Source organism: Choristoneura fumiferana, chromosome 24 (genome assembly GCF_025370935.1).
Source record: "Choristoneura fumiferana chromosome 24, NRCan_CFum_1, whole genome shotgun sequence".
NCBI classification, from domain to species: Eukaryota; Metazoa; Arthropoda; class Insecta; order Lepidoptera; family Tortricidae; genus Choristoneura; species Choristoneura fumiferana.
The window spans coordinates 5,495,132-5,517,072 of record NC_133495.1 but is presented as its reverse complement, the minus strand read 5'-3'; the positions used below and the strand labels follow the sequence as shown (position 1 = coordinate 5,517,072).

General features: G+C 36.8%; 1 protein-coding gene and 1 pseudogene across 1 annotated transcript; one reads left to right on the top strand and one right to left on the bottom strand.

The window, feature by feature from the left end:
* Positions 1 to 9,068: 9,068 nt before the first annotated feature.
* LOC141441926 (uncharacterized) lies at positions 9,069 to 14,252 on the top strand. Its single transcript, XM_074106815.1, has 2 exons — positions 9,069 to 12,450; positions 14,050 to 14,252. The coding sequence occupies exons 1-2, from the start codon at positions 9,069 to 9,071 to the stop codon at positions 14,250 to 14,252; spliced, it is 3,585 nt and encodes a 1,194-aa protein (XP_073962916.1).
* Positions 13,512 to 15,202, bottom strand: LOC141441925 (uncharacterized; annotated as a pseudogene).
* Between the last annotated feature and the right edge of the window lie 6,739 nt (positions 15,203 to 21,941).

The following is a 21,941-nucleotide window of genomic DNA, read 5'->3' as shown; positions in this document are numbered from 1 at the left end:
GAAGAAATATGCACAGATCGAGAAGGAGCTTCTAGCTGTGGTGTTTGCCTGTACAAGGTTTGATCAGCTGATTATAGGTAATGCTAAAACGATTATTAAAACAGACCATAAACCACTCCTTAACATATTTAAGAAACCACTTCTTCATGCTCCAAAAAGACTACAGTCCATGCTATTGACATTGCAAAGGTACAGTCTAGAATTACAATTTGTATCAGGAAAAGAAAATATCATGGCAGATGCTTTGTCTCGATTTTATCTAGAATGTCAGGATATTGATAAGTCAAAAGATCTAAAAATATTTGAAGTAATAGAAAAAATTAATCCTTTAAATAATCTACCTATCTCTGATAGCTGTATTAAAGAAATTGCAATTGCATCATCAAAGGACAACTCATTTATAGTTCTTAAAGACTTTATTCAGCATGGTTGGCCGAAATACATAAGGGATATACCAGATTCCCTCAAACCATACTACAGCATTCAGAGTGATTTGTCTGTTTATCAAGAACTAATACTAAAAAATCAAGCTATATTAATACCAGAAGGTTTAAGGGGAGATATGTTAAAAAAACTACACAGGGCACACTCAGGAATTGAAAACACATTAAAACTAGCTAGGGATGCTATATATTGGCCATCAATGTCCAAGGACATTAAAGAAATGATTCAGTGTTGCCCGACGTGTAATAAATACCAACCAAGTCAGCAAAAATTTACCATGCAGACTCATACTATACCAGAATACCCATTTCAAATAGTATCAATGGATGTTTTCTTTTTCACTCTTAAAGGAAAACAAAGAAAATATTTAATAGTGGTTGATCACTATTCTGATTTCTTTGAAACTGAAGAATTAAGAGATTTATCATCAAAACCAGTAATCGAAACATGCAAAAAGATATTTTCACGACATGGTGTTCCAGAAAAAGTAATCACAGATGGTGGAACTAACTTTGTTAACCAAGATTTTTCAGCCTTCGCCCTAGAGTGGGGCTTCATACAGGTTACTTCATCACCCAATCATCCACAAGGAAATGGCAAAGCAGAAGCTACTGTGAAAATAGCTAAAAAATTACTCCAGAAATCTACAGAAAATGGAGAAGATTTCTGGTTCAGCTTGCTATGTCACAGAAATACGCCTAACAAATTAAATTCAAGTCCAGCTCAGAGGTTATTCTCACGTAGAACAAGAGGATTCTTGCCTACTATTGAAACATTATTGAAACCAAATATAGTAAATAATGTTCCTGAAGACATTAAAAGAAAAAAGGAGATGGTGAAATATTCACATGACAAACGAGCCAGAAAAGCAACCACTCTTGAAATAGGTCAGGCAGTTTCAGTACAAATGAATCCATCTTCAAATAAAAAATGGACACCTGGAATAATAACAGATGTGCTTTCAGATCGTTCATATCTAGTTGATGTTAATGATACAACATACAGACGGGATCTTATTCATATCCGTCCTCTTTTGCAGAGCACAGGGAACCCATCTGACATAGAATTACGTCACAGTGTTGACACAAACACTCAACAAAATAAATTAATTTCCACTAACAATGACCAAGACAATGACATTATTTCAGAAAATACAACAAAGGATCTTGTTTGTTCCTCTCCTAACAATACCAGTATAGACGTTACTTTAAACTTGCCTGAAACACCAGGCCAGGATTCCTCTCTTAAGCCCTTAAGCCCACAGACAAATCCACCTGTCGTTAATCTACCTACTGGTGCTAAAGATAGCAGACCTAGGAGAGAAATAAAGAAGCCTTCCTATCTTAAAGACTATGTAAGTTAATCGGTACTGTAATTCTTAACTACTTTGATAATGATAATGTAATTGATGTATTGAGTAAAATAGTATCTGTTATAATTATGCTATTAATTTTCTCAATTCCAGTCTTTTTCAAACAGATTGTATCTGTATGTGAATTAGGTTTTGGTATCATTTGTGATACACAATGCTCTACCCAAATTATAATTTTATTACGCACTTTGTGATTTTAGATTTGTTATAGTTAAGTAAACATTTATTGTACTTTCATAAAAAAGACAGCGTGTTGGCATAATGGCCAATTTGCCTTTGCCTCATTTTCACATTGACTTTTTTTATGAAAAATATCCGTCACTGGGAATATGGCGCCTAGTTGCCCAACGTTGGAATTGCTTGTTAATTTGATAAAATAAACACATATATCTCAAGAAAGTGATTTTAATGAACATAATAAAACAAAATAAACTAACCGAAGCATTACAGCAGAACCAACAAATCATTTTAGCTTATTTAAATAGCTTGTAGGATAAAATTTTGCGCAAGTTATCATTTTAAAGTGCACAGGTGGACGCTATTGCAGAGCGTAATGTGATGGCTGGCGAAAAAGCTGAAAATGTGGTATTTAAGATTATATCTAAAAAGGAAGATTTACAAAATTTTGAAAATCTGTTAGAAAATCCGTCCGAAGTGTAAAGCAGATATTAAGGACCAACTGTCTTGTGTTTGTGGAATGGGAAAAGGACGTGGAATCAGTATTGCTTATTCATTAGCAGATGCAATGTTTACAAGGCATTTTATGACACAATGTTCTTGGGGTGGCGGTTCAAAGAAAGAGATTAGTAAACTTTGCTTCAAATCCTTCACAAATACCTTTGACTTATTCTTTAGCGTCATTCATGAATCGGATGCTAATTATACTAGGAAAGAAAATGAAACATTTTTCAAAAACTTAATGCTCCATTCAGTTAGTAGAAACAAACAGAATATTCAAAGAGCTGCGTCAAGTAGACGTAGATCGCAAAAACAATCAAAACTGCCGACTGCACTTTTAGCACCAACAGCTAATAATAATGGTTCATCAACTATCACTACAAACAACATTGTTGCATCAAACCGGCCATCTCCTACAGTAGGCAACAATGGTTCATCGACTTATAACACTAATAACCTTGTTGCTCTAACCCAGCCAGAATCAACATCTGACAAAAATGGTTCTTACACCGATCACACTAGCAGCAGCTGCTGCATTGTAGCTCCAACCCACCCAACAGCACCATCAGCAGATAATGATAGTTTTATTACCAACAAAATACTTTTAAGACTATACTTAGATACTTAAGTACGAAAGTAGTGATGAATATTTTTTGTTATTGTGATGTTAAACAAATTAAGACTGAATAGGTAGTACAAAAATCTTGTTTGAGTACCTACGTCCTGTTTGTTTTAATAATTTGATTTTGAGACAGATATTTTTGGTTCTTGTTTAACTTGTTTGAGTATCTCAGATAGCCTTTTCTTAGTTAAGGTTGAAAATAATTTAATTAGAAACTTAGGTCACATACTTACTAGAATTGGTATTATTATGTGTATGAGTGGATTTAACGAAAAAGCATCTTAAAGTAACTATTTTACATTAGTTACGGGTGCAATAAGTCCTGTAGATTTGAAGTTCGGTTTTCTTTTTTTTTCTGCATTTTAAATTCATTCATACAATGTTAAAAAAATACATTTATAAAAGAAGTAAAACTTTATGTTCATAATTTTATCACTATTAAGTTTTGAACAAAACTTAATAAATAATGCTCTTATTACTAGGACCTCTGTGATTTTAAATACTTAAAAATAATTAAAATTAATTTATATTTTTATTATTTCGTACTTTTTCACCTTTTTTGTCACGAATAAATGATTCCTAGATGCCAAAAAAAAAATAGTTACATGTACATAATACACTAAAACGATAGAAAATTAGAAATATACAAAGAATGAAGCAATATTATAACTTTGTTCATTAATGAGACAAATTATATTTCTTTTATTGTTGATACAATGAAGTTGTACAGTGGTTCATATGTAGAATGATTCTTTAACAGCTCTTGAACAGAGAGCGGGACCAGATGTGGTTCTCCGTATAGTCATACTTGTTAGAGACAAAATGCTGCACTTCGTGAAGAAAGCAAGCCGCTTTGCACAGTGATAGTACAGACTAAACTGAGTGATTTGACTCGCAGCAGCGGAAGTTTCACTCCTTAGGAACAGAGATGGCGCCACTTCTTTAAAAATATTTCAAAAAATTCTACAAGCTAAAGTAATAAACCGATTTCAATGTTTAATATCTCAAATGAGAGCCTATTATATACGTTACTTATAAAAAAATACAAAAAAAATATTTACAAAAAACTTTTGTCAAAAAACGCCATCTTAAGTTTTTTTTTCTTACCTGATTTGTAGTTTTTACTTGATTGCTTAAAAAAACTGTATGCAACATGAATGGTTTAATGCATGTACATATTACTGAGTACATAACGAGTATTTAAAAAAAAACCAACATCGATACCTATCATATTTAACGAAATATGACAGTTTAAATGTGAGCACAAATTTCTTTAAAAAATATTTCAAAAATTCTACAAGCTAAAGTAATAGACCGATTTCAATGTTTAATATCTCAAATTAAAGCTCATAACATTCATTATTTACAAAAAAATATAAAAAAAAAATTTACTCAAAACTTTTGGCAAAAAACACCATCTCAAGTTTTTTTTTCTTACGTGATTGGTAGTTTTTATTTGATTGCTTAAAAAAACTGTATGCAACATGAATGGTTTAATGCATATACATATTACTGAGTACATAATAAGTATTTAAAAAAAAATTCGACACCGATACCTATCATATTTCACGAAATATGAAAGTTTAAATGTGAGCACAAATTTGTTTAAAAAAATTCAATAAATTCTACAAGCTAAATTAATAAACCGATTTAAATGTTTAATATCCCAAATTAAAGCTCATAAAATTCATTATGTAGAAAAAAATATTAAAAAAATATTTACTGAAAACTTTTGGCAAAAAACGCCATCTTAAGTTTTTATTTCTTACCTGATTGGTAGTTTTTACTTGATTGCTTAAAAAAATTGTATGTTGTATGCAACATGAATGGTTTAATGCATACTTATATATATTTCTGAGTAAATAACAAGTATTATAAAAAAAACCGACACCGATACCCTTCATACTTCACGAAATATTTAAGTTTAATTGTGCACGCTTTTCTTACAAATAAATTTCAACGAAATCTTCAAGTGAAACTAGTACTCTGATTATAATGTTTAATGTTAAATGAAAAAAAGAACGAAATTACCTAAAATATTAAAAAAAAAGTTTTTTCCTGGTGTTACGAAAAAATATAATTACTTTAAAATTAGTAATTATTAAGACAATAAATAAAAACTATACCGTTTCCGGCATAGTTGGTTCTGAGATGTAATATATATTGCTTAGTAGTTGGCAAATTTATTTAAAAATTAGGTTTTTATGTGATAGGTAGGGCTACAGCTTATAGATATGTCACATTTGAAATAAAAGACTATGAACATCAATGTTCATCAAATATTTAAATTAAAACCTATAAGTCCTCTTCGGGTTCATCGGCAGATGTAGAACTGAAAAGGAAAAGTCGTTTTGAAGTACTTGTGCTATTCCAATACTACAAAATCACAGATCTTAGACACGGACTGCGTTGCTGTAATTACTGTTGAATTATATTTGTGCCTAGTTGATTACCATTAGATCTAAAATTTTGTGCCTACCTGTGGAAATCAGTGGTCAGCATACAAAATAACCCTGCATTGAATATTATATTAACTTACTTTTGATTTGTACAGCCACCTTTGCAAAATTTACACTGGGCAGTGCATGGTAAGATGACCCGACGACACCCACAACGCATGGTATCGCAGCCAGATTTGCAGTCCCATTGTTTTTTCCACTGAACATACATTCTTTGTTTCAGTATTGGAATAGCATCAGTATATGGTAGTAGGACATCAAAACTAACGTCAATAGATGGAGGAGAGTTTGTAATTGACTGAGCCAAGAAATCTACATTTTCGTTACCAGATACGCCTATATGTGAAGGAGTCCACATGAATTCGATAACAAATTTGTTTTAGAGTGAAGCTCAGACCAAAGATCTTTAATAAGGAAAATTAAATAATTTGTATTACATTTTACTTTATTATTTTTTATAGCTTTTAATACACTCATACTATCACTGACAATTGCCCATTTACATGCCTCTTTTTGCTTCAGTGCACAAAGAATAGCGAATGTCTTAGCTTTAAAAATACTAGCATGTTTGTCTATTTTGAAACCAAGACCCATTTTGTTTTCGGAGTTGTATATAGCTGAAGATACACTTAGACTCATTCTTTGATCCATCTGTATAAATTAATTTAAAACCATTCCATGAAGCTAATTTCTCATATACTTGTTCCTTTCTGGAGAGACCATTATTAATCACAACATTTATAGGACTAAATTTACTTTCATAAGGCCCATCGAAGCAAGGTAAGTGGTTATTGCTTTTATGTATACTAATTTGATTTAAAACACTGCTAAATTCAGATAGGCCCTACAAAACATAAAAAGATTTTTGGAAAGGCAATAGGTTAATATTCAAGAGTTCTTTAAAAAGGTGGTTGCATGTGGCATTCAGCATGTAGTTTTACAACAAATCTTTCCTTCAGATATGCAAGTCTTATTGTTACTGGAGGGAGATTACACTCTACTTGTAATGAAACAATAGGAGTGGTTTTAAATGCTCCAGTCACAACACGCATGCACTTATTTTGTTTTTTATTCTTATTATGGAGTTTTGTTAATGCTAAGTTTAAGTTATTTATTATTGTGTTAGAATTATTTCCCGATAAATATACAACAAGATCATCGGCAAATTGTAAATTTTTGATATTAGGACCCATTACCAAATTGAATCGACGTATATACAGAATGAAGATCAGAGGGGATAAAATTCCACCCTGACAAACTCCTATGGAAGATAGTCGAGGACCAAACAATCCACCATCATACTTCACATACACTTTTCTACAAGATAGAAATTTTTGAATCCACTGTACAACTTTAACTGGAATACATATATTTAAAAGTTCTGTACATAAAATATCAATATTTACATTGTTAAAAGCACCAGTAATATCAAAAAAAACACTGAAATAAGTTTGTTGTTAGTTTTGATGCTTTTCAGTATATCTAAATGAAACAAAGATATGCTTTCACGTGCTGAACGACCTCTACGAAAACCATACTGATTGTTTGGAAGCAATCCATTATGTTCTACATAATATTCAAGACGTTGCTTAAGTCACTGTTCAAAGACTTTTCCTGCGCATGATGTCAATGTTATAGGACGATAAGAGTCTGGATTAAATCTAGGTTTGTCAGATTTTAATATAGGAATGATGCAATCAGTGGTCTATTCAGGTGGTATGTCGTTTTTTGTCCAAAGTGCGTTGTAAATATTTAGTAAAATAATCAGACAACTCTCTGGCAGTTTCTTGAACATCATATATGGAATTCCATCTAAACCAAACGAAGTATCCCTGCGTGAATATATTGCAGATTTCAATTCTTCAAGGCTAAATAAGTTTATGAGAAAATCATTGTGCGGGCTGGAAGGGGATTCAACAGACAAACTACTTATATTTTCCACACTATCAGGAGTATATTTTTGTAAGAAATCTAGAATCCATTCATGATTACTATTAGAGTGTCGAGGAACATAAATTTTATTGAATTTGCGCATGAAGCGCCAAATTACTGACAATGGAGTAAACCGATTAAAAGAAGTGCATAGATCAGCCCAAGAATTTTGTCTTTCTGTTTTAATAACAAGTTTTTTCGTAGCTTGGAGTTTCATAAATTCTAGATAATTTTCTAAAGTAAAATTTTGTTTAAATTTGATGTACGCCTGTTTGGAGTTTTGAACAGCTGTGGAACATTTATCATTCCACCATGGAAAATTAGATTTTTCTTAGATTTTCTAACAGTACAAAAACGATTTGGACTATTTTTCATGGGACTGGGACCTTTATGATTCGGTATGGACTCTGTGACAGCACACATTAGGATATTCGTGAACAAATTGTATGCCTCAAAGAGTCGAACTGAAAGTTATTTAACTTACACTCCACCTTCTCGGCATACATTTGCCAATTCACCATTTTAAAATTGGGGTGAGTGGGCAAATGTACTCCATTTACATTACAATACAAAATTATTTCATCAGTAGTGCCTACATTTTTGAGCCGTTTGGGGTAGAAACCATGGGTCCTTGGGGTTTGAGTGCTGTTAATATTTTTAAATCATTGTCGTCCAAATTGATTACGGCTTCGGGTGACCAGAGGGCTGGCTTTTTCTTAGCACAAAGATTAAGCATTGCCATACAGCGTGGTAATGCTGCCAGCCTTCTGGGCACCTTACCACCTGGCAGTGATTTTGGGCAACTTTTTTTATTTATAATTTTAGTTTGTATGTAGTTTTAGTTACCTTTATTTTGTTTTATAACACAAAATACACAAGACAAGAATTAATAGTACGGTCGCCTCACGCATAGATGTCGCTACTAACACAGTTGCGCAGCAAGACGCGCATACCGAAACGTAAGAACTACAAGCGACGCTCACAACGCTTCGCTAGATGGCGCTGGCTGTAGATTCAAACTAGCTAACGTTTGTTCGCCGACGAGTATTTATATAGGGACCCAAGAAATTGGTTTGTTATCAGAGGTAGGAACTCAGCAATGTACGCTATGCGCTCTCACCCTCCAGTTGAGTCGTTTTAGCGTCCTTGTCTAGAGTCTATTACACTGCTGGTTCTCGGATCTTTCCACCCCCCGCTGGAATACTCGTGACCAGTAATGTACGCGTAATCAGTTTGTATTCTAATCACGTTCGTTAATAAACTTTCTCTCTCGTTCGTTGGACTTTTCACTGCTTCATCTCCGTCACCCCCTCATAACTGGCGCCCTGCACGTGAGGCCCGTCTACGTGACGTCATCATCATCATCATCATCGTGCTACGAGCTCTACGCAACCTGCTACGGTGCTACGACCTACGCTACGCCTACGACGTTAGACGACCTACTTTGTTAATGAGTGGAGGAGGATCTGGAGTAGCGAGAGTAAAAAGCCCAACTTTCGTTACACGCTCTGGACGTATAACTACATACAAAACGAAGAAAAGGCCAATAGTACATAACAAGATGCTGTCGCCAGAGCAGTTTACACAGTTCTTGGACAGATTTCCCGCTACACAACCTGCGAAGAAGTCTTTCATAGACTGCAATTATAATTATAATGGCGTGAAGGACGCCGAAGTCGTCGAAGCGTTCCTGTCAGCTGTGAATATATTTAAACGTACAGCTGACATCGGCGACATGACTGCCCTTAGCGAACTACCCATACTATTAAAGGGAGAAGCCGGAGTTTGGTGGTTGGGAGTCAGGAACGATGTGACTTCATGGTCTGACTTTGAAATACGACTGCGAGAAAATTTTGCGCCTGTTCGCGAAGCATATTTGATATATATCGATATCACGCAGGAGAAGCAACTTCCTGGCACTTCCACTGAAGAATTTATACGACGAAAGCGGCTGCTGTTTTCACAGCTACCTAACTCGCAGTCGGAGACTAACCAGCTAGACATGGTCTTTGGACTGCTTCGTCTAGAAATAAGGGAAAAGGTTACTCGTGCGGAAGTGAAAAGCTTTAAGGATCTTCTGAAAGCGGCTCAAGCAGCGGAGCATGTACTAAAAGAAAAAGATCGTGTTGTGTCAACCGAAACGAACGAGTATAAACCGCTCCCAGGTTCAAGGCCAGCGCCAACGAGGAAAACCCGCTGTAGGTACTGTAAAAACTACGGCCACACCGTTGAGACTTGCAAGAAGCTGTCCTCGCGCATGGATAATCCTCAAAAAGGCGTCAAACCTAATGGAGTTGAAGAAATAACTCAGTTCCCGTCCCCGTCTGCTCCAAAATTTAGATGCTATGGCTGCGGCACACCAGGGGTAGTAAGAAGCAACTGCTCAACGTGCAACGCAAATAAGGCTCAGCGGCCCGCGGTGGACGTCGGATGTTGTTCGATTGCGGTCTCCACCGATTCTAGAGACAGGCCCGTCGTCTATATTGATATTGGAGGAGTAGCCACTTCTGCTTATTTGGATAGTTGCGCCAAATCAAGTATCGCCTCATACTCACTATATTGTGAGTTACGGAAGAAAGGTTTCACATTTAGGGAATTAGGAGTGAGCATTACCATGGCTGACGGCATTCAGAGGCCACAAACCGTACTGGTAACCCAGGCTCCAGTAAAGATCAATGACCATACGGTTCATACCACGTTCTTGGTTCTGCCAGAGTCGCGCCACAACCGAACCCTACTCGGGGTCGGCTTCCTTCAAGATGCTCACATTGTCCTTAATTTGCCGCAATATACCTGGTTTTTCATTGACGATCCATTTAATGAGTTTGAACTCTATAAGGAGAGCTTCGCCAAGTTTGGAGAAGGAGTAGCCTTCATGGCAACAGAAAGTGCGTACTCCTTATCACCTTCGCTGCCTGAAGAAAGTAACACTGCAGCCAGCTTTGAGCGTCCCTATGGACCGTTGAAGAGGATCGATATGTCATCGCCTCCTCCTTGTAAAAGGCCCCATTCCGAGTTCCCTTCTAACTACTCGCCCATACTAGACGCATTGTATGAAGATGCTAGAATCAGCCTGCAAAATTATGATGAGGAGTCGAATGGATGTGATGACGATCTCTTTCCATCCACATCCGTATTTACCATTGAGGTTAGAGAATTAGAACAGTTCTTAGAGGAGAACCAGAATGTGTTCACGCCCAATGGAAACCCAGTGAAGGACTTCGAGCACTCCATTGACACCGGTGATCACACACCGATTTCGGTACCACCATACCGCTTGTCACCTATAAAGGCTGAGATACTAAAAAAAGAGATTGAGAAGATGATAGCTGAGAAAGTCATCGAGCCCTGCTCATCACCATGGGCTGCGCCAGTGGTAATGGTTCCAAAGAGAGATGGTAGCACGAGAGTCTGCGTTGACTATAGGCAGCTTAATGCTATAACAACTCCTGATGCATATCCTTTACCCAGGATTGATGATCTGCTTCACAGTGCTAAGTCCACACCATATATGAGTACGATTGACCTCCGTGCTGGCTACTGGCAGATACCTGTAAAGGCAGAGCACCAGGATAAGACGGCCTTTGTCACCCCCTTTGGAATGTATCGATTCTTGAGAATGCCATTTGGATTGCGCAACGCTCCGGCCACATTCCAGAGAATGATGGATAGATTCCGCATCTCACTCAGCCATATCAAGTTATTGGTATACTTGGATGACCTAATCGTCATGTCGTCCACATTTAACGATCACCTGAAAGACCTGCAAGATGTGTTCAACAAGCTCAACGGATTTAACTTGACCGCGAATCGCGACAAGTGTAACTTCTGCTGTCAGAAGGTGAAATATCTGGGACACTTTATAACTCCTGAAGGTTTACAGCCTGACCCCGAAAAAGTCAGCGCTATATTGGACACGCCACGCCCGCGGAACCTAAAACATTTGTTGTCATTCATCCAAATGTGTTCATGGTATAGAAGGTTCATTCCTAATTTCGCCAAGGTAGCAGAGCCCCTGACACGTCTAACTAAGAAGAATGCCAACTGGGAATGGGAAGAAGACCAGATAAGTGCTTTTGCAAAACTACGTGAACTTCTTGTATCATCACCAGTGCTTGCCCAGGCTGATCACACCAAGCCGTACACCATAAAGAGTGATGCAAGTAGTTATGCACTCGGAGCAGTTCTCGTGCAGGGGGAGGGAGAAAGTGAACACCCCATAGAGTATGCGAGTCGCCTTTTAACCAAACCTGAGCGCAACTATTCAACCACAGAACGTGAAGCCTTGGCAGTGGTATGGGCTGTCAATAAGTTCCGAGGTTACATCGAAGGAGGAAAGATTACTGTCATGACCGATCATCAAGCCCTTAGATGGCTCATGTCCTTGAAGTCACCAACTGGGAGATTAGCACGATGGGCTCTACTACTGCAGCCATACGATATTAACATCAAGTATATTGCTGGCAGAGTTAACGTCGTTGCTGACTCTTTGTCCCGTCCCAGTTGTGAACCAGCATTGGAGGAGGACTGTGGACTTTGTACGGTGATGGTAGATATGCCTGCAAAGAGTAAAGAAATGATAAAACAAGAGCAGCAGAAAGATGAAGCCATTGTTAAAATAGTGCAAACTTTAGAAAGCCCTGATGAAGAAAATGGTCGATACTGGAGTAAAAAGGGCTATCATATGAATAACGGTATATTGTACCGCTATTATCCGCACTCGGAAGCAGAATCCAGTCAATTGGTCATCCCTAAACAGGAGCAATCAAGCATCATTCATGCTTACCATAATGAAGCCACTGCTGGACATTATGGAACGGACAAAACTTTTGAACGCATAGCAAAACGTTATTTCTGGAAGGGGATGAGAAAAGACATAGAAGCCTACGTCCGAAATTGTATTTACTGCCAACGCTACAAACCTTCAAATCAGAAGCCTGCTGGTCTGCTTCAGACAACTGCCCAGAATCAGCGCTTTGAAGTAGTGGCATTTGATTTATTCGGACCATTGCCCCGAAGCCCTTCAAATCATAATTGGATCTTTATCATTGAGGACGTTGCAACACGTTGGGTGGAACTATTTGCCCTAGAACGAGCAACTGCAGAAGAATGTGCCAAAATACTTCTCGACGAAGTAATCTTAAGATACGGCGCTCCACGGCGATTTATTAGCGACAATGGCACGCAATTCGTCAGTAGCGTAATGCAACAGTTAACATATTGCTTAGGTATTCAACACGGATTCACCCCGGTCTATCACCCAGAGACCAATCCAATTGAACGAATAAATCGTGACCTAAAGACGCAACTGGCTATCCTGGTAAGGGATAAACACACGATGTGGACAGAGAAGTTACCTAGCATTCGCTTTGCAATGAATACAGCTAAATCCTGCTCCACTGGTTATACACCCGCATATCTCACGTTCGGACGTGAATTACGAACGCCAGATGATGTAAACCATGATCTGCGGACAATAGTAGAAAACGAGAACTTCGTCAAAGAAATTACTCCTCGCCTACTTACGATGGCTGAAACGTTGCTCAAAGCACGGGAAATACAAGAAGCAAAGGAAGAAAAACGAAAGGACTATGTCGATCAGCAAAGACGCGCTTGTCCAAACTATAAACCGGGAGACCTGGTGTTGGCTACTACCCATACACTAAGTAAATCCAGTCAGGGATTTAGCTCCAAGTTGGCTCCCCGACGCGATGGACCCTACTTGATTGTACGACGGCATGGCCCTAGCTCCTTCGAACTTGCAAGCACTTCTTCAAATACGCCCGTTGGTATATATCATGCATCAGCTTTGGTTCCATACAGATCTGGAGACACTGATGTACCAGAACCCACATTACCAATACGCAAGAGAGGAAGACCGAAGAAGCAGAGTAATAACAAGAAAGCAACCCCTGTTACGGCTACGGCTAGACCCCGTGGTAGACCGCGCAAAGCCCGTCAATAAAATTAAATTAGTCCTGTCCCACTCGTCGGGACGACTTCGTGGACAGAGGGGGAGATTTATAACACAAAATACACAAGACAAGAATTAATAGTACGGTCGCCTCACGCATAGATGTCGCTACTAACACAGTTGCGCAGCAAGACGCGCATACCGAAACGTAAGAACTACAAGCGACGCTCACAACGCTTCGCTAGATGGCGCTGGCTGTAGATTCAAACTAGCTAACGTTTGTTCGCCGACGAGTATTTATATAGGGACCCAAGAAATTGTTTTGTTATCAGAGGTAGGAACTCAGCAATGTACGCTATGCGCTCTCACCCTCCAGTTGAGTCGTTTTAGCGTCCTTGTCTAGAGTCTATTACACTGCTGGTTCTCGGATCTTTCCACCCCCCGCTGGAATACTCGTGACCAGTAATGTACGCGTAATCAGTTTGTATTCTAATCACGTTCGTTAATAAACTTTCTCTCTCGTTCGTTGGACTTTTCACTGCTTCATCTCCGTCACCCCCTCATAGTTTTTTATTATACAGGCATTTCTTCGAATGTAATAAATACAGAACCAAATTGATTATTCCAGGTCCATCGTCGTGGACTGACCAAGTACAAAGAGGAGCCAACGATGGAGAAACTATGGCTAGATCCAACGCATTAGGACGCCAAGTCATAGAGCTCACAGTAGTGGGCGTACCATCATTTAAAAGTACCAGAAAATTATCATCGACAACATCTAACACAGTACGACCACGTGATGAAGTAGAACAACAACCCCAAGACGTGTGATGAGCATTAAAGTCTCCTGCGATTATCATGGGTTCCCGAACCGATAGATTTAATGAAATTTTCAAATTTTGTTTTTTCAAAAACTGGGTTTACTATTAACAGATATTTGTATACTATTATGTATCAGAATACATACACCATTATGTTTGTTACCACAATCATTGCGCTCTATGTTAAACCCAGGGACCTTTAGCCTCAGATGAGACTTTAACCAGGTTTGGCAAATGATCGCAATATCTATATGTTCTTGATATAAAAAGTTTGTAAATTCGTGCCTATTGTGGAGTATACTCTGAGCGTTCCAATGTACGATTTTGAGAGCGTTCATTATGCTTTAGATTAAGCGTTCTCTCTTATCGTACCTTGGAACGCTGCACGTATTGTTTCTGTATTTATAGGCGATTCGTTTTTATTAGCTACTAGCTTTATCATATTTAAAAATGATTGAGATTTTAGCATATTTTCTAAGTAGGTTTCGGCTGTCCTAGCGGCTAGTTGGGGGAAAGACTTTTCATTAAATAGATCAGCATAGGCTGCAATTCGGGATTTGATTTTGTTTTCTTCTATTTTGGTTTTTTTAATAGGACAAGACGCGGAAATTGCAATATGTTTTACCCTTGCAGTTGGCGCAAACTGGATTTTGTTTGTCGGCGCCACAGGCCTTATAATTGTGATTTTCGGAACAGATAGAACAAACCTCATTATTTTTGCAAAATTTAGCAATATGTCTGAACTGTTGGCACTTTAAGCATTGCTTAACTAACTGGAGGGACATATTGCGTCACCTCGTGTCTCCATGAGTCCAGGTACACGTACTCAGGCAGCTGGGTAGAGGCAAACGTTACTGCGACAGTCTGCGTGGGAATATACGCGACCTCGCCCCCATCTGCTCTCACCCTGCGCATGAATCGCCGCACCCGGATGACGTTTCGTGAGCTGCCGATCATTGCGAATTTTTGTTAGATAAACCAACTGGGACATAAACAATATATACAAAATTATTAATAATTATAAATATTTTTTTCGGAAATTCGCGCCTTTCACTCTCGAAGGTTCCCGCCTTTTTTTTAATTTCTCACAGGTTTACATTTCGTTCTCCATTGTGACCTCTTAAGGGCCCCACACACGGTACGATTCGTCGATTTTCATCAGATCGATCGTACAGACGAATCGTACCGTATATGGGGCCCTTTAATTTCTTTGATTATGAGACAGAGACATCATAGTTATTTGGGCAAATAAGATTTAGGAGAAATATATACTAGTGAAATTCCGATACGTAGGTTAGCTGTGAAAGTACGTTTGTGATAATATTAAGGCTATTATTATGAGTACATTTTACCTGAGCGAAGCCGGGTTTTCATCTAGTTTTAAATAATCCTTTACAAAGTATGGATGAGAGGTACAAAATATACACGCTCATTATGAGGAATGCCAACAATTTTACATTTGACATTCTCTATAAGATACGTAGATTCCGATTTAATGGTGATCTTCACATCAAAAGAAATGAAGATTTCATTGGAGTTTCAAATGCATCAGTTAATCATAACCCACATATATACTGGTAAAGATAGGTCTTTTAAAATCAATGGTGTTGTGAAGACGATTTTTCGATTCAATAATCCGTTTGCGAACTCAACTCTAAAGAGAAAATTTTCATTAAAAGCGAGCGTCCCCGCCCCCTCTGTAAAAGCTAAACATTAGGTTAGAAAATTTTGAAAAAAATTATGACGATAGAAAGTATATCAAACTTACATGGAAAACTATAACGGCTAAGTTTACTTGATAATTATTAGTTACATACATTATTAGGTATATACATAAACTTAGAAGATTCGGAACAAAATACAAATAGAAAAGTATTACTTCATTTTATCGTAATGGCCATGGCACCCTCTACGTGCCACACGTGTCGGCGTGCGTGACACGCTCTTGTTTCATTTTGAGTTACGGGATTAAAAAAAATAAAAAAACTGCGTGCGCGATAAAGTCTGAGTTGTCTGATACCTACAGGATTTGTATAAATACTACATTGTGATTTCGTCCGCGACTTTATCCGCTTAGATTTAGATTTTCGTTATATCCTCGGGAGAACTTGAATTTGTCTCGGGAGAACTTGGGTTCGCGTACCCCACTTTGCGAAACCCTGTCTTAATACAAAGTAGCAACTGTTTGTCTCATTGCCGCTTATCTTGATTTCCCGTCGTAAATTAGTGAGTACATGACCAAAGCGTAGCGATGCTAATTGCCTACGTCTTTGTTTTCCCCCACTAACCAATCATGTATATAAAGTCCTAACTCAATGGAGCGAATCATTCTATCCTCCATCTCTCTGAAGCAAGAAGTAAGCGATATTGTAATTTTGCTAGATTAAATAAAATCAGTGAGTTAAAAAGTTCATTTTATTTGAAACTTGAAATATCGCACAAACGCTACTCCACCAACCAACTCGACGCGCTACGAGCTTCAGCGAGTTCCAGCCAACGTTCGAGAGTTACGAGTTTCCTGAACTCCAAGGTCTGGGAGCACCTCTCCACAACCATTTTTGGCGCAGTCGGCTTAAGGATCTTTCCTGCGGCGTATCTGAGTTGCACAATCTGTAATTCACTGTGCCGTCGTGGCCTTTCAAGGAGCAAAAGGAAAAACGATCCAACCACCCAATAAACTCCTATAAATCTTGGAAACAGAAAACACGTTGCAGCACGCATTCATTCAGAAGAAAGAGGGTAGAATCGGGAGAATCCATATACGGAAAACCGTTTTCCTTCCTTAACCTTTTTTTCCATTTTCCCAAAATTATGTTATTTTATTTTAATTTTTGTGTGTTTTTTTTATATGTGTGTATGTGCGTATTCAATCTTGACTAAATCTAATTGTTGCGAATAGCTCTATTTTTATTTAAAAGAGCACTATTCAATCTTGACTAATCGTCACTGTTGCAAATATCTCTCATTTAACTATTGCACTAGATTAAGAAAAAATAAAATAAAGAATAATTAAAAGCAAGATAAATAATCATAATAATTTAATCGCTATGGCTAGTGCTTTTTTTATATTTGCTAAATGAAAGCAAATTAATTTTATTCGCCAAAGAAGTGAAATAAAATAAAAATCAACCGAAACAAAGGTGAATTACAAAACGGGTACCCAACCAACCAACCAACCAATCATTGATGTTTTATTGTGTTTGTGTGAATACATCCATTTTTTTGTGTCGTCATTAATTAATTGTGTCATATGATTTCGAACCAAAATAATTCAAGTGACGAAGGGCAAGGTTCAAGTAATAGAAATCAAAATAATACAGGACTACTTGGAGTCGAAATTCCAGAAATTAATATTCGTACTGTGCTTAAATCAATAATCGAATCAATCCAAAGAATTGTAGAAAAACTAGCGGATTTATTTTCTGCACACATAGCACACATAGTGAGCAAAGTGATTGTTCCACCCAAAAGCAAGTCTAGTAATAATATAATGGCTTCCAAGGCTATGCCAGCCCAAAGCGATGTGAAACCCGCACCAGAAAGTACGGAAAACATGCCTGAAAGTATGGAACCTGTACTTACACTAATACCAAGCGAAATTTTAAAATTAATTCCGTTATTTGATAGCGATGCACGTACGCTCAATTTATTTTTCAAAAAAAGAGACTACATAATATCACATTTTTCCGGAGATATAAATGACGCATCTCAATATGTTATGCATGCATTAACGTCACGTTTAACAGGCAAAGCCGCCGCGTTAATTAGCGAAAACGAACACATTGGATAGAAATTAAAATCTTTTATTACAACATTTTGGCGATAATCGCTCTGAAGATTGTATTCTTATGGAATTAGAAGGAATAGTCTTAAAACCAAATGAGACATTTTTACAATTATGCAATAGAATACAATTGATTAGTAGCAATTTGTACGCAAAGGTTAATCAAATCCCTGACGAGATAAGTAGAATCAGTCGTATGCAAATTTATAACCATATCTCATTAAATGTCTTTTTATATACTTTACCTAAAGGCCTTATGCGCACGGTTCGTTTGAAACAACCGACCACGTTAGAAGATGCTTACAAGTAGTTTTAGAAGAGCAAAACTTCGACGAACAAAGATCCAGAAAAAAGGGTAAAGGAGACTGGCTTATGCCTATCTTTACCCTTTTTGTAATTGTAATAATATTGTAATTTAGACTAATAATATAAGTTTTGTAAATAGTAAGTAGATTAGATAGTACTATGTGTTATAACTCTGTGCTTTTCTGTTAATAAAACTAAAATTACTTTATAATATTGTTATTTTTATCGTAAATTTTATATTGTAATACTAATAATATTGTATTTTTTATCGTTTTACTTTTTAATATATAGATCTTTTTTTTATTTTCTTTCTTTCTTTAAATAATACGCATAAGCAAAGTTCTATTAAAAAACCTCCAATGAATATACTAAGACCTTTTGTCCGTACTAATAATTATTACTCGCCACAAAATCGTTTGAACAAACATGACTTATCAGCTAAACAGACCAAATACGTCATATCTGCCTAGTAGGCCCTTTTTCCAATCACAGAACTACCAAAATAATCTAAATAATTTCCAATACCAGTATTATAGGCCCAATCAAGCTTATCGTCCAGTCGAAAATCGTATTTTTGCTAGGAATAACGACAGTCTCAATACAAATCTAAACTGTATTGAGAGCCCATCCACTAGCGCAGGTCCTCGTCAAAATGAAACCGATAATGTACCACAAACAACAAATTTACGTGTACATGCCTCGAAAAAACGCAATGTGACAATACGTCAAAATTACCTTACATCGCGATACCAGAACTAAACGCAAAATTTATGATCGGCACTCGTTATTTCATAAGCAACAAACTTGCAAACAAGTACTTTAGCGAGTACAAACGAGAAGAACCGTTCGAAGTTGTTAGTACTCATGCCAAGAGCCAACACAATGAAGTTGTATGCATAAAGGTATTTAAAATCTTTCGTGAAAACCTGAACTGTAAACTCTATGTGTACGACGTAGGTCAATTTTATGATGGTCTAATTGGAATGGATCTATTAGCACTTTTAGGTGCTTCAATCAATTTAAATGAGCAACTTTTAATTACTAGAAGGGTTACTTTACCTATCATTTATAAAGAATGTATAGAAAGAACGCATTTTAATTATTTCAACGACGATCGCACAGATCAAATGCTTTTAGATAATTTACAAAAACTCAAGAGTTGATCACATGAATTCAGAAGAAAAACAAATAATTCTGGATATATGTCATCAATATCGAGATATATTTTATCATGAAGAGATTCCTTTAACCTTCACCAATGAGGTCAAGCATAAAATTCGGACAAAGAACGAAAATCCGATATATATAAAACCATATAGGCAGCCGCCAGCTCAAAGTCAAGAAATTAAAGAACAAGTTCATAAATTACTTAGGGACAATATTATTCAACCAAGACACTCTCCGTGGAGTGCACCTATTCATCTCGTACCAAAGAAAGCGGATGCTTCTTGAGAAAATAAATTCAGAATGGTTATCGACTATAGGAAATTAAACGAAATTACTTTAGACGACAAATATCCAATACCAAATATAAGTGACTTATTCGACAAGTTGGGAAAAAGCATTTATTTTACAACATTAAATTTGGCAAGTGGTTATCATCAAATTGAAGTTGATCCACCAGATCGCCCCAAAACTGCATTTATAGTACACAGTTTGGACACTACGAGTTTAGTCGAATGCCCTTTGGCTTAAAAACGGCACCAGCCACATTCCAACGGACAATGGACAATATTTTACGCGGTTTGCAAGGAACCGAATGCCTCATATATTTAGATGATATAATAATTTTTTCAAGTACCCTTGAGGAACATGTAGCAAAAGTAAAGACAATTTTTAACGTATTACGGAACATCCAATTAGAAAAATCTGAATTTCTTCGTAAAAGTGTTTTGTATCTTGGACACACGATAACAAAAGAAGGTCTAAAACCTAATAATGACAAAATTAAAGCTGTCAAAGAATACCCAATACCGAAAAGTCAAAAAGAAATTAAATCATTTTTAGGTCTTGTAAGTTATTAAACCTATGACACAACAATCACTAAACCTATGACATTACTCTTAAAGAAAAATTCCAAATTTGAAATCAGTAACGAATTTCGCAATTCATTTGAAACTTGTAAATCTTTGTTAAGAGCGCGCAAACATTTTGTCCCAACTCGTCACTGGCGCGATCTCCTTCCCGCGGCCCGTGTTTCGCCCGCACACTACGACGGTTTGCTGTGTGCGTACGATGCGAGCGTTGCCGAAACATTAAACACATCTTGATCGTTGTACATTTTCCGTCGTAGTAAAATTAAGAAAAATTTTTGTTGTGATATGAAATATTTTTATTTCTTAACATAATAATTTATTTTATTACTTACAAGCTTTTTACTTATCTTGCCCTGTTAGTATGTTAGTTATTAGTAGGTATGGATAAAATTTTGGAAGCTAAACTTGACTAAATATGCTTTTTTAGATTAAGTTAAAATTTTACATACGTGTGTAAATCAAATGACAATGCAGTATATTATTATGATTTATGAAGCCTGATCTGATGATGGAGCTGGAAGGTGGCCGTAGGAATTCTGTAATAAATCTATATAACCACATCGACTTTGGGCTCGTTTGATTCGTCTTGACAAGTACTTTGGCCCTAGATGGCAACAACGTATAAAAATTACAGTCAGTAAAAAAAGCTGGCAATAAAAATTTAATTTTTCAGTGCTCGCAAAATATTTAGTTTCAATGTTTCTCACGCATATGATGGTATACTGTGTGAGGACACGTAATACTTAGTAAATAAATGAATATATCATCATCATTGCTCATAATTATTTTCATCTAATACCTTTAAACGAGCAATTCCGAGATCCCCGGCGATAATGTGTGTATATAAAATATTGTATGAGATTTTACATAATTAGGCCTTAAAACACTCGTGTGATGCTATAACGATATTCACTTCGCTGGTATCGTTACACCACACTATGGTTTCAAGACCCCTCTTTATGTAACAATTGCATAAAATACTATTAGTAGATTGTACACTACGGGGATAAAGCACTTTATTATGTCACGGGTACGGTATTGAATCCTGAGCGTAACAAAGGACTCCAGATTTAACTCCCGAGCGCAGCGAGGGTGTCGTGCGTTAACTCCCGAGCGAAGCGAGGGTTTTAAGATGGAGTCCTGAGATCAGATGGAGTCGACTTCTCTGGGAGTAGATTATTAACAATGCGTAAGGCGTCTAATTTAATGGACTACGGAGTCCAATGACTTTCGTCACTCGTCATTTTCAAAATATTTATCAGTTCAGTAACAGAAATTTCAAACAATAATCTTCATTTTATATGATTTCACTGGGTACGTACCTAATAAAATACTGTGAAAACTAGACAAAAGTATTAATACTGAATAAAATTGTGACAAATTTTTTTAAAGTTGAAAATGCATCATACATTTTACATATTGGGACTTATATAAGTCTCATGATTAGGTATAATCGACACTTCAGCCTGTTCTATTTTCCGTCTGAAAATGAATGCAATCTTAAAATCAAGAAAGTAATGTTATTAAATCCGAATTGAATTTAACACAAAAAGGTATTTATTATTGATCCTGA